At 41.0% G+C, this 14,382-nt stretch overlaps 1 protein-coding gene across 3 annotated transcripts in view; it reads left to right on the top strand.

The window, feature by feature from the left end:
• Nucleotides 1–14,382, top strand: part of nbeal1 (neurobeachin-like 1) — a 275,988-nt gene that overhangs the window by 159,570 nt on the left and 102,036 nt on the right. For all 3 annotated transcript variants that reach the window (XM_073046591.1, XM_073046590.1, XM_073046589.1), the window contains 4 exons: nt 491–580; nt 976–1,153; nt 10,251–10,384; nt 13,562–13,721. In XM_073046591.1, the coding sequence (XP_072902692.1) occupies nt 491–580; nt 976–1,153; nt 10,251–10,384; nt 13,562–13,721 (562 nt within the window). The remainder of the gene's footprint in view (nt 1–490; nt 581–975; nt 1,154–10,250; nt 10,385–13,561; nt 13,722–14,382) is intronic.

Below are 14,382 nucleotides of genomic sequence, written 5' to 3'. Positions count from 1 at the left end.
AAAGCATAACATCTCATCAGGATAAGTGATCTAACTGGAGAAATTAAGAATCAAATAGGCCAAATGGAAAAGCTTATAATATTTAGTAGAAATTTCTCAGCTCTGAACTCTCTATTTTTGGATCACTTTACCCAAGAAGGAAGTTTCAGTTCACTTGCTGAATATATTCAATATATTGAGGGAATGGAGAGAATGGGTAAGTGGGGTGAGGTAGAAATGGAATGACGGAGCAAGCACCATGGGTCAAATGGTCTAATCCTGTATCCAATACCTGCATAATATGGATGGACAGGAATAAAGAAGGAGTGGCAATCTTTGTCCAAATTGGTATGGTGTATTGTAGTACATATGTGTCATGTAGATTTATTTACATGAGGCAGAAAACTAAATATATTTGTTTCCTTCGATTGTAAAAGCTCTAAGGTTATTTTGATGCATGACATTCAAAATCCAAATGTTATTACCTGTTGGATTTTCTGCATTTTTACAGGCATGCAAAAGTCCTATCTGCCTTGATTTATCACCAAATCTCTTTCATGGGAGACTGACTGGGCATAAAGTTGTCAACTGGGATATTAAGGTATTTACATGAATGGAGCATTGATTTTAATTATTCAGGAATTGTCACCAGAATAAGGATATTGTATTGAATAATTACACATTCCATAAATGCTTTGACTAAAGATTCCATTCATTTTTGCATTTTAGTTCTGGGGATTATAAATGCTCACTAGTGCATGGGAAATTCAGCATGGACTTGGTGATTACAGTAGAACTTGAATTACATTTTGAAGATTTTCCGGTGTTAAGGAAACTAGATTTAATGCTGTTTGTATAGGTGCAAGTGTGCTGCACTGCCAGTGTAGACAATATATTGAAATTTGAATTCAAATTGAGTTTGCACTTTGAGTTTGAGTATAAAATCAGTGTTGCTCAGGGCACCAATATCAGTTCTTCATGTTCAATTCTTGCCAGGATATGATCAATTGCATCGGTGGTCTCAATGTCCTTTTCCCACTGCTGGAACAAATGAGCAATCTTAGCATTCAGGGATGCCTGAAAACTGACCATGTGGCACCTGACTTAATGACGCCTGAAGCACCATCCCCTTCTGAAGGTGACTGGGTGGTGGTCCCTTCAACAAGAGCTTCTGGTAAGACTTAACTATAATCACTTTGAACTGGTATTTTAATAGGATTAGTATTACAGCTTGTCATGTGCAATGGGTAAATGTGATTTTGCTACCTTGTGTGATTTTGGCTTCTGTATATCTATTTGTAGATACACTCAGTGGCCACTTTATTAAGTACACCTGTACACCTTGTTAATGCAAATATCTAATCAGCCAATCATGTAGCAGCAACTTAATTCCTAGAAGTATGTAGACATGGTCAAGAGGTTCAGTTGTTGTTCAGAATAAGCACCAGAATGGTGACTGTACAGTGATTGTTGGTGCCAGAGAAGTGGTTTGAGCATCTCAGGAACTGCTTTTCTTCCGGGATTTTCAGACACAACAGTCTAGCATTTACAGAAACTGGTGCAAAAATAACCAAAAATTCCAGTGAGCGGCAATTCTGTGGGTGAAAATGCCTTGTTAATGAGAGAGGTCAGAGGAGAATGGCCAGAGTGGTTCAAGCTGACAGGAAGGTGATAGTAACTCAATAACCACTTGTTGCAACAGTGATGTGCAGGAGGGCATTGTGAACATAGAACTTAGAACAGTCCAGCACAGGAACATGCCCTTTGGCCCACAATGTTGTGCTAACCAGCTCAAAAGTAAATCAAAAACCCCAAAAATTAATTCTTCGTACAGTTGCAAGAAACAGGTTGTGAACCCTGAATTACCTGGTACCTGAAATACCAGAATTACCTTGTTTTCAGCATTTATTACTTCTAAAATATGGTCTGATCTTCATCTAAGTCACAATAATAGACAAACATAATCTGCCTAAACTAATAATACACACACACGATTGTACTTTTCATGTCTTCATTGAACACATTGTTTAATCATTCATCATCCAGGCTGGAAAAGTATGTGAACCCCTGTGCTTAATAACTGCTAGAACCTCCTTTAGCAGCAATAACCTCCGCCAAACATTTCATGTAGCTGTTGATCAATGGTGAGGTGGAATTTTGGACTATTCCTCCATACAAAACTGTTTCAGTTCTTCAGTATTTCTGGGATACCTTGCATGAACAGCACTCTTCCGGTCATGACACAGCATCTCAGTTGAGTTCAGGTCTGGACTCTGACTTGGCCATTCCAAAACATGAATTTTCTTAATTTTTAAACTATTCTGTGTTCCTTGTGTTTCAGATCAATGTCTTGTTGCATCATCCAACATGAGACTCAACAGTCTATACTTTCCAGGATTTTCCCTTCTTAGATATAGATAGAACATTAGCCACTTGCCTGTGCCTAGAGAAAACTTGAAGATACTGGTCAAGGCCCCAGTGATCTCATTTGCCTCCCTCAATAACCAGGGGTAAATCCCATCAGGCTTTGGAGACTTATCCACCTTAATACTCATTAGGAGACCCAACACTTCCTCCTCGACCTCTAAATGCCCTAACATATTTTTACACTCAGCACTGATCTGCTCTTCCATATCCTTTTTCTTGGTAAATACTGAAGCAAAGTACTCATTAAGTACCTCATTCACATTCTCCGCTTCCCAGCAGATGTTCCCCTCTTTATCCTTGAGCGGTCCAACCCTCTCTCTAGTTATCATCTTGCTCTTGATGTATGTACAGAATGCTTTGGGATTCACCTTAATTCTTCTTGCCAAGGACTTTACATGGCCCCTCTTGGCTTCATAATTCCCTTCTACAATTCTTTTCTGACTTTTTTATAATCCTTATGTACTTCATTTGATCCTAACTTCTGAAACTTTACATACTTTTCCTTTTTCTTCTTGACAAAATTCATCACCTCTCTGGACATCTCATGTCTTTCCATCCCTGTCCTCCCTTCTAACAGGAACATAGCTTTCCTGTATGCTGCGCAATTGATCTTTAAACACAAGTCTAATGTGGACTTGCCAGAAAAAAGGTGTTCTCAGTTAAGTCTTAGTTTTTGCCTGATGCCCTCATAATTTGCCCTATTCCAATTTAAGACTCTCCCACAAGGACCATAGCCATCCTTATCTGTAGGTATCCTGAAAGTTAAGGACTAGTGGTCACTGTTCCCTAACTGTTCACCCACTGAAAGGTCAGTCACTTGGCCAGGCTCATTACCCAACACTAGGTCCAGTACAGCCCCTCTTCTAATTGGACCATTTACACCTTGATTTAAGAAACCCTCCTGGATACACTTAACACATTCTGTCCCACCTAAACCACTTGCACTAAGAAGGTCTAAGTGTATATTAGGGAAATTGAAATCCCCTATGACAATAACTCTGTCTGTTCCTCAGTGGCTAATGGGGGGTGGGAGTGTTCTGTAATACAATCCCATTAGTGTGATTGCACCCTTCCTGTTCTTGATTTCTACCCAAGTGGACTCGGTATCTGAACCCTCCATTATGTCTCTCCTGAGTGCAGCTGTGATATTGTCCCTGATTTGTAGTGCAACTCCCCCACCTCTTTTACCTCCTTCTCTATATTTTCTAAAACTTTGAAAACCTGTGTGTTATCTATTCCTGCCCCCCTCACAACCAGGTTCAGTAATGGCCACAACATCGTTGTTTCCCACAGAAGAGGTAAGAGCGTGGCACTGTTGATCAGAGATAGTGTCACAGCTGCAGAAATGTGGACACCATGGAGGGATTGTCTACAGAGTCTCTGTGGGTGGAGGTTAGGAACAGGAATGGGTCAATAAATTTACTGGGTGTTTTTTATAGGCCACCCATTAGTAACAGGGATATCGAGGAGCAAATAGGGAAACAGATCCTGGAAAGGTGTAATAATAGCAGAGTTGTCATGATGGGACATTTTAATTTCCCAAATATCGATTGGCATCTCCCTAGAGCGAGGGGTTTAGATGGGGTGGAGTTTGTTAGGTGTGTTCAGGAAGGTTTCTTGACACAATATGTAGATAAGCCTACAAGAGGAGAGGTTGTACTTGATTTGGTATTGGGAAATGAACCTGGTCAGGTGTCAGATCTCTCAGTGGGAGAGCATTTTGGAAATAACCATCATAATTCTATCTCCTTTACCATAGCATTGGAAAGAGATGGGAACAGACAAGTTAGAAAAGTGTTAATTGGAGTAAGGGGAATTATGAGGCTATCAGGCAGGAAATTGGAGGCTTAAATTGGAAACAGATATTCTCAGGGAAAAGAATGGAAGAAATGTGGCAAATATTGAGGGGATATTTGTGTAGAGTTCTGTATAGGTACGTTCCAGTGAGACAGGGAAGTTATGGTAGGGTACAAAACCGTGGTGTACAAAAGCTATAATAAATCTAGTCAAGAAGAAAAGAAAAGCTTACAAAAGGTTCAGAGAGCTAGGTAATGTTAGAGATCTAGAAGATTATAAGTCTACTAGGAAAGAGCTTAAGAAGGAAATTAGGAGAGACGGGGGCCATGAGAAGACCTTAACGGACAGAATTAAGAAAAACTCCAAGGCATTCTACAAGTATGTGAAGAACAAGAGGATAAGATGAGAAAGAATAGGACCTATCAAGTGTGACAGTGGGGAAAGTGTGTAGGGACCCAGAGGAAATAGCAGAGGTACTTAATGAATACTTGACTTCAGTATTCACTATGGAAAAAGTTCTTGGTGATTGTAGTGATGACTTGCAGCAGACTGAAAAGCTTGAGCATGTAGATATTAAGAAAGAGGATGTGCTGGAGCTTTTGGAAAGCATCAAGTTGGGTAAGTCACTGGGACCGGATGAAATGTACCCCAGGCTACTGTGGGAGGCGAGGGAGGAGATTGCTGAGCCTATGGTGATGATCTTTGCATCATCAATGGGGACGGGAGAGGTTCTGGAGGATTGGAGGGTTGTGGATGTTGTTCCTTTATTCAAGAAAGGGAGTAGGGTTAGCCCAGGAAATTATAGACCAGTGAGTCTTACCTCAGTGGTCGGTAAGTTGATGGAGAAGACCCTGAGAGGCAGGATTTATGAACGTTTGGAGAGGTATAATATGATTGAGAGTAGTCAGCATGGCTTTGTCAAGGGCAGGTCGTGCCTTACGAGCCTGATTGAATTTTTTGAGGATGTAACTAACTACATTGATGAAGGAAGAGTAGTAGATGTAATGTATATGTATTTCAGCAAGGCATTTCATAAGGTACCCCAAGTAAGGCTTATTGAGAAAGTTTGGAGACATGGGATCCAAGGGAACATTGCTTTGTGGATCCAGAACTGGCTTGCCCACAGAAGGAAAAAATTGGTTGTAGACGGGTCATATTCTGCATGGAGGTCAGTCACCAGTAGAGTGCCTCAGGGATCTGTTCTGGGACCCTTACTCTTCGTGATTTTATAACTGACTTGGATGAGGAAGTGGAGGGATGGGTTAGTAAGTTTGCTGATGACACAAAGGTTGGAGGTGTTGTGGATAGTGTGGAGACTGTCAGACGTTACAGTGGGACATTGATAGGATGCAAAACTGGGCTGAGAAGTGGCAGATGGAGTTCAAGCCAGGTAATTGTGAAGTGGTTCATTTTGGTAGGTCAAATATGATGGGCAGAATATAGTATTAATGGTAAGACTCCTGGTAGTGTGGAGGATCAGAGGGATCTTGGGGTTCGACTCCATAGGACGCTCAAAGCAACTGCACAGGTTGACTCTGTGGTTAAGAAGGTGTATGGTGTATTGGCTTTGATCAATCGTGGAATTGAATTTAGGAGCTGAGATAATGCTGCAGCTATATAGGACCCTGGTCAGACCCCACTTGGAGTACTGTGCTCAGTTCTGGTCGCCTCACTACAGGATGAAGGACGTGGAAGCCATAGAAAGGGTGCAGAGAAGATTTACAAGGATGTTGCCTGGATTGGGGAGCATGCCTTATGAGAATAGGTTGAGTGAATTCAGCCTTTTCTCCTTGGAGTGATGGAGGATGAGAGGTGACCTGATAGAGGTGTACAAGATGATGAGAGGTATTGATCATGTGGATAGTCAGAGGCTTTTTCCCAGTGCTGAAATGGTTGCCAGAGGAGGACACAGGTTTAAGGTGCTGTACCTACAGAGGAGATGTCAGGGGTAAGTTTTTTACACAGAATGGTGAGTGCATGGAATGGGCAGCCAGCAACGGTGATGGAGGCAGACACAATAGGGTCTTTTAAGAGGCTGTTGGATAAATACATGGAGCTTAGTAAAATAGAGGACTATAGGTAAGCTTAGTCATTTCTGAGGTAGGGACATGTTTGGCACAGCTTTGTGGGCCGAAGGGCCTGTATTGTGTTGTAGGTTTTCTATGTTTCCATGTACTGTTCTATGCTTTAAATTCATCACCTTTCCCCATAATACTCCCAGCATTGAAATATACGCACTTCATACTATCGGACCCATCATACCTGTTATTTTGACTTTGCCTTCCAATACTTTCCCTGACAGCAACCTTTCTGTCTGATCCTTCGCTTACTGACCTGGTGTTTCAGTTCCCAGCCCCCTGCAAAACTAGTTTAAACCCTCCCAAGTAGCATTAGCAAACCTCCTGGCCAGGATGTTGGCTCCCCTCCAGTTCAGGTGCAACCCATTCCTCTTGTACAGGTCACCCTTTTTCCAGAACAGGTTCTGATGATCCAAGAACTTGAAACCTTGCCCATGCTCCATCTCAGCCACTCATTCATCTGCACTACCATCCTATTCCTAACTGTACTAGCCCATGACACAGGGAGTAATTCGGAGGTTACATACTTGGAGGTCCTTCAGCCTCTTTCCTAACTCTATATAGTCATTGCATAGGATCTCTTTCCCTTTGTTTTGCCTATGTCATTGGTGCCAATATGCACCAGGCCCTCTGGCTGTTCCCCCTCCCCTCCCTTAAGAATATCCTGCAGCCACTCCGATACATCCCAGACCCTAGCACCTGGGAAGCAACACATCATCTTGGTGTCGCTTCTGTGGCCACAGAATCTCCTGTCTGTCCCCTGAGCTATCAAGTCTGCTATGATCACCACACGGCCTGTCTTCATCCTTCTGTGCTGAGCCTCAGAGCCAGCCACAATGCCACTAGCCTGGCTACTGCTGCTGTGCTCTGATGGGTCATTTCCCCCAGTTTTATCCAAAGAGGTACACTTGTTGCTGAGGGGAATAGGAATAGCCATAGGGGAACCCTGCATTGACTTAATCCCCTTGCTTCTGTTGGTGGTCACCAGCTACTGTCTGAAGCCTGTGCTCTAGGTGGGGCCATCTCTTCAAAAATCTCATCTATAACATCTTCATCCTTCCCAGATGATCCTGAGTACATCCAACTTCAGCTCCCACTCCTTTACCCTGTCAGTCAGGAGCTGAAGTTGGGTGCACTTCCTGGAGATGTAGTCATCAGGGAAACCACGAGGTATCTTGAATTCTCATATCCGACAACAGGAGCATTCCATCCTGACTAACGATACATTTTTAAATTCATAACATGTTGAATCTTGAAGTAGATGGGCAACGGCAGGAGAAAACCACAAACATACACGCAGTTGCCACTTTATTAGATACAGGAGGCACCTAATATACTGGCCACTGATTGTAATTATTACATCTTTTTCTAATCACTATATTATATTTTATCAGTTGATTATTTTATGTTATCAAAAATTGCCCTGTTTTGATTACTAAAGAAAGATTTTTCTTTTGTATTATCTTGCTTTTTTTGTTATATTGGTTATTTTACTTAGTATTGATTCTATTGTAGTAATATCCTCCATCAACATAGTCCCCTTTGGTTAATGTCTTGCATTGGGACAGAATAAGGGAAGAATGTCTTTGACAAATATTTCAAGCAAGAGAAAATCTGCAGATGCTGAAAATCCGAGCAACACACACAAAATACTGGAGGAACTCAGCAGGCCAGGCAGCATCTATCGAGGGGAATACAGTTGACATTTTCAGGCTGAGACACTTCATGAGTCCTGATGAAGGGTCTCAGCCTGAAACGTTGACTGCACTCTTTTCCATAGATGTTGCCTGGCCTGCTGAGTTCCCCCAGAATTTTGTATGTGTTGACACAGATTTATTAGTTTTTAAATATTCCAGATTCATTCTTGGAGAAATTTCAAATTCATGAAGGTGTTTTGTTTGTTTGGTGTCTGTCTTTTGTACCTGCTTAGCTTGCTGCATAGATTGTAGGAGAACACATCTGTAATATAAATCAGTGTTCAAAAAGTGTGGTGTTTACAGCATTTTGATATATTTTGTTTAATACAAGGATACCAAAATGCTTTTCTAATTCCAAGTCTAAAAGAACTCTCCTCACAAAATAATTGAAATATTATTTCTAATTATTAATTTGAAAGTATAGTTTACTCTTTAATTTGGAATTAATTTGCTGTTTATTCTGGCATTTTCCATGATTTTGAGGAAAGATATTTTAACAGTTGATTTCAAAGGAATTCTCAATCATCTCCTGAAAACACAGTTTGTTACAATTGCCTTCAGCAACCTCTAGGAGGGTTTGGTTTCACTTTGTTTATTCAGATTGTTTCCCTCCCACCAACCTCATTCCCCATTCTGACCTTTTGCTTTTTCTCACCTGCCTATTACGTCTCCCAGGGTCCTCTCCTGCTTTCCTTTCTCCTATTGTCTACCTCTCCTATCAGATTCCTTCATCTCCAGCCCTTGACCTTTCTCACCCACCTGGCCACACCTATCACCTTCCAGTCAGCCTCCTTCCCCTCTACCCCAGTGTTTAATTCAGGCATCTCCTCCCTTCCCTCTCAGTCCTAAAGAAGGACATCAGCCTGAAATGTTGACCATTTCCCTTTTCCGTAGATGCTGCCTGACCTGCTGAGTTCCCCAAGCATTTTGTGTGAGTTGCTTTGGTTTTCCAACATTTGCAGATTTCCTGGTGCTTGAGATTGTTAATTTTCTTTTCATCAATAAATGCTGATGTGTTAGATGGAGGTGAGATAGTAACACCAGCGGAATGGTATAACATTGTGGGTAATAGGAGTCTCAAGACTGCCTGCCGATGTGACTTGTTTTCAGTTGACTGTAATTCAGCTCCCCAGTGTTCTGTTAATAATTCATGAACAGTATCCTTAAGATGAAGAATTGTTTGTTTTTTTGGTAATGTTGGATGATGGAAGAATGTGGATTTGGACCCAGGAGAAATCCCTGGCATTGGCAAATGAGTGTTGCATTTCAGCAAAGGTTCCATGTAGAAAACTTGTCTTACAGTGATAGAATCCAGCATATAAACAGGACCAATAGGCTTACTATATCATTGTACTTAGTTGTCCCCCTGCCTCTTGGCTGCTGTGCCCTTTGATATTTTCCTAGTTGGAGCAGTCACTTAAATACCTAATTTTTAGACAGTGATTTCAGCAAAGGTTGTGGTAAAGAATTTATTAATCTGGTATCACTGGTGATAAAATTGGTCTTGTCAGTATAATAAATGTATCCATTGCTGCTGTACATCCAGTACTTGCTGTATCCTTACCTTGAAAGAATCCCAACAGGTTTCTTAAATGTACTGATGATTATTCCAGTTTAGTTTTTCATAACTGCATTCTCACATTCCTAGTGATATATAACTGAAGTCTAGTAAAACTTTGATATCTGTTTTAAAAAAAGAAATCCACCTGTCATCTCCCAGCCTCTGTCACTATTTCCATCGTTCCCTGTCACCTGGACCCACCTTTCACTTGTCATGTCTTGCCCCATCGCTTATCAAAACTTTGTTCTTTATTCCAAACTGCAGCATAAGGTCTTGTGTTAATTCACATTCATCCCCTCTTGTGTTTTGTGGCCTTATCGATGTTTTCCATTCTCTATTTAAATAAATATATGGCCAAGGTACAGACTTGTAAACATTCCAGGGATGTGCAGTAGGTTGTAGGAGACTGGGAGAAGGAAGGAAACATTTCCCACAGCTGTCTGTAAGGAGCTTGTACATTCTCCCTTTGACCTTGTGAGTTTCCTCCCACAGTCCAAAGACATACTGGTTGGTAGGTTGATTGTTGTAAATTGTCCCATGATTAGGCTCGGGTTAAGTTGGGGGTTCCTGGGCAGAGCGGTTCGAAGGGCTGGAAGGGCCTGCTCTGCACTGTATCCTGGGATGAAAGAATTTGCCTCTTTATAGGTAATATTGATATAAAAAAACTGTTGCTGTGACTACTGTGTTATTGTACCTATATGTAATTTACAGAAGCCAGGCTGGAGAAGAACCCTGTGGCTACTTTTCTTTTGACAATAAAACATTTCTTACGAAGGCATCCCATCAATCAGGAGAACATGCTTCATTCCCATGGAGTGGCCACTTTAGGTGCCTTATTGCAAAAGGTAGGATTGTGTATTTTGCAGAATTTGCTAGTAGAAAGGCTTTGTTTTTAGCATTGATGTGGTTACTGATTTAAATGAAGTATGTCATAGTACTTGAAAGTTGAAGAATGTGATGAGCATTATGCCATCATATTCCACCAATGTATATTAAATAATAATAAAGAGCATTTCCATTCAGTGTGCAATAATTTCATCTGAAAGAATATTCACTTCTTTTAGTATCTATGTAAGTCAACATCTATGAGATTTACTCAGGAAGGGGCTGCCAAGGTAGCATTTCATCCATAGGCAACACGAGTGAATCTGCAGATGCTGGAAATAAATAAAAACACAAAATGCTGTCTGGCCTGCTGAGTTCTGCCAGCATTTTGTGTTTTTAGCATTTCATCCATGTTGATTAATTTGAATGTTGGAGCATACTTGTGTGACTAAATGACTCTGTATCTGTTGTTGGTTTCTATGCTCTTGTGAAGTATCAGTAATTTGATGTCCTGCACATTTCAGCAGTGGTCAGCATAAGGCAGGAAAAGATTTATCCTAGGTCCTATTTTACACCACTGTTGTGGAAAATACCACAACTTGTAAAATAAAAGTTCTTACCAGGGTAGTATATACATGATTATTAATCTTCATTAGCAACTTTCCAAGAATGTATGAAAATTTTCCTTTCAGATGAGGACAGCATATTGTAAGAATTAACATGATAGCCCAGTGAAAATAAACTTCCATTGAGCTATGCCAGAGTGGGAGAATGGACATTTACATCTTTAAGAAAAGTGCCAAGTGCAGACTAATATTAGGATGGATGTGATTAAGTTGGGGAGGATGCTTTAAAACAAAATTTCATGGACTTGCCTGGACTGGAGGGCTTTGTTTATAAGGAGAGATCGGATTGGCTGGGACTTTTTTCCTGGAGCAAAGGAAGCTGAGGAATCACCTTGTGGAAGTTTATTAAATTATGAGGGGCATATATTCTCAGGGTAGGGGAGTGTAAAACTAGGTTTAAGATGAAATGGGAAAAATTTAAAGGGACCCGAGGAGCAATAGTGGTGAGTATATGAAACGAGCTGCCAGAGTGAAATGATAGAGATGAGTACAATTATAACATTTAAAAGCCATTTAACGGATACATGGATAGCAAAGAAGTAGACAGATGGATATGGGCCAAACATATATATTGGATAGCTTGGATTGCTATCTTGGTCAGCATAACTGATATGGACTGAAAGTCCATCATGCTGAGTACTGATACCCCCCAGGACTTTGTGCCCAGTCCACTGCTGTTCATGCTGATGACTCACCACTGCACTGCCAGATCCAGCTCAAACCACATCATCAAGTTCACCAATGGTTGGCCTCATCAGCAACAAAGTTGACTTGTTATACAGTGAGGAGGTAGAGAGGCTTCTCAAATGGTGTGAGAATAACAACCTGAATCGCAACGTGAACAAGACAAAGGAGGTGGTTGTGAACTTCGGGAAGATGCAAGTTGACCACTCTTCATTGCACAGAGGGAAGACCACAAAGTTCCTTGTTGTGCACATAATGGATGATTAAGCCTGGATTCACACACCACCTCATTAGTCAAGAAGGCACAGCAGCATCTACACTTTCCTAGGAGACTGAGGTATGCTCCCCATTCTAACAGGTTTCTGCAGGAGCACTATTGGAGTGTTCTGTCTGGCTGCATCACTGTGTGGTATGAAAGCTGCAAGGCAACAGACCACAAGACTCTACAGAGGATAGTAATCACCACTGAGAGGATCATTGGGGTATTCCTCCTCCCCAATTTGTGACATTTATCAGGAGCGTGGTCAACGAAGGGCCCAAAGCATTATCGAGGATCCCTGCCACTCATCCCACAATCTTCTTAACCCACCCCTGTCAGGAAGAAGGTAGAGGAGCATCAGGACTAGGACTACCAGACTGGGTACCACCTTCAGGCTAGGACAATGAGCAGTTTACTGTTTACCTGTGCTGTGCACTACATGCACTTTGAATTATATTTTATTAATTTATTTGTGATGATATTTTGTTTTATGTATGATATGTTTTGTGAGTGCACTGTGGTCTGGAGGAGCATCATTTCATTTGGTTGTACTGTACATGTGCACAGTCAGATGATGATGAACTTGAACTTTTTCATGCTGTATGAGTCCAAGGAAGTTTGTGGTTTATTTGAAAACAGTTCATTAACTTGAATCTCTTGGGAAGGAAAGTTAGCATACCTGCAACCACTACATATAGGTAAGTTAAGTCTGGGATGTATTTCATTTCTGTTTATAGTTTGAAATGTAACTAGCTCCTGTGTTGTAAGATAGTAAAGCAACTGGCTGTTCTCTGATCACTTATGGGAACATGACATATCCATTATAATTGTATAGTAAACATGGAATTATATGGTATCTAACTTAGCATTGGCGCAGTTAATCTGTGCCCATTTTCTTCCAGCGCTCTTCACCTAACACTGCCATTCTATTCCTTTTTCCCTCTTGTACTTATTCAAATGTTCCTTATGCATAATTTTTAACGTTTAGAGAGACATGAGCAAGAAGGGAATAGAGGGCTATAGACCATGTGCAGGCACAGATCTGCACAGGCGTGGTTGGCCAAAGACCTTGTTCCTGTTCTGTACCTTGTTTGGCTACAGTAAATGTAGACATGCTGATGAGCTGATTGCCATAGAAAGCCGTCAACACTTAACAGCTAGAAAAATGAATCAGAATTGTTTAGTTGTTGTGGCGTTGGATGCAATTCCTTGTGTTTCTAAATAAATGCTCAAAAGTTAAACATTTAGATCTTATTGATTTTTTTTTGTTTATGTCTGTAGAATTACCTTTTAAAAAGAAACTCAACACCAGGCTTTGCTCAGATTTCATGATTGCTACAGTTTGTACTGAGAGCAAATCATATGACCATAGGATCAGTGAATGCAGGAAAATCAGTCTAGCTTTCATACAGGATCTGGTTGCCCATTTGCTGCACGGAGCTAATCTCCAAGCTACTAAACATACAATTATATGAAATTAATGTGGATTTGATTGATCAGATATGACTGCTGTTATAAAGAGCAGATTATTTTTCTCTTATTATTCTACACTGTTTTGCTCTGTATAATATTCTGTTATGTAACTTGAGATCAAGCTAAAAACTTGTTTTAAATATCCTGTTTGATAGATGCCAAATAGTTTAGTGGATGTGAACATGTTGGTGGCCGTGCAGTTGCTAATTGAACAAGCAAACGTAGAAAAGAATACACAGCTCCTGCATCAGATGTATCAGTACCTGCTCTTTGACTTTCGAATCTGGAGCCGGGGAGACTTTCCATTTCGAATAGGCAAGTACATTTCTGTCATAATGGATACAAGCCACTTAACATGCAGAGAAACATGGTGTCCTATGCAGCCTCCTGTCCCAAGTGGTGTTACAGCTACCGAAGTACATCTGCCGGGTAAATGGTTAAACTGCAGGAATGGTGACACTTAGTTTGTGAAGAATAAATTCTCACCCTAGATGATGATGACCAGATTTTCCTTCGTAGTTTTGGTAAAGGAATACATGTTGGTCAAGTTTACAGGGATAGCTCTTCTGCTGTTCTCTACAATACTTCCATCAGATGGAGTGACACAGTGGCATAGTGATTAGCATAATGCTTTACAGTGCCAGTAGTTGGGGTTGAATTCCCACCACCGTCTGTAAAATGGCGTGGGTTTCCGCCAGGTGCTTTGGCTTCCGCCCACGTTCCACAAGCGTACAGGTTAGTAAGTTATGGGCATTCTAAGTTGGCAGCGGAAGTGGGCTTTCCGCAGCACATCCTGCGGCTTTGTTCGTTGTTGACATAAAAGCTGCATTTCACTGTATGTTGCGATGTACATGTGACAAACCTTTTAAATTCACCTCTGACTGCCTCATCAGAAAGTTAACATCTTTAGAATGTCATCTTGACAATCGTACTCCAGTTTCCAGAATGGGCCTTGTGTCTTAATAATTCAGATTTG

Source organism: Hemitrygon akajei, chromosome 5 (assembly GCF_048418815.1).
Source record: "Hemitrygon akajei chromosome 5, sHemAka1.3, whole genome shotgun sequence".
Taxonomy (NCBI): Eukaryota; Metazoa; Chordata; class Chondrichthyes; order Myliobatiformes; family Dasyatidae; genus Hemitrygon; species Hemitrygon akajei.
Note: the sequence above shows the minus strand (reverse complement) of the source record. Positions and strands in the feature narration are given on the sequence as shown.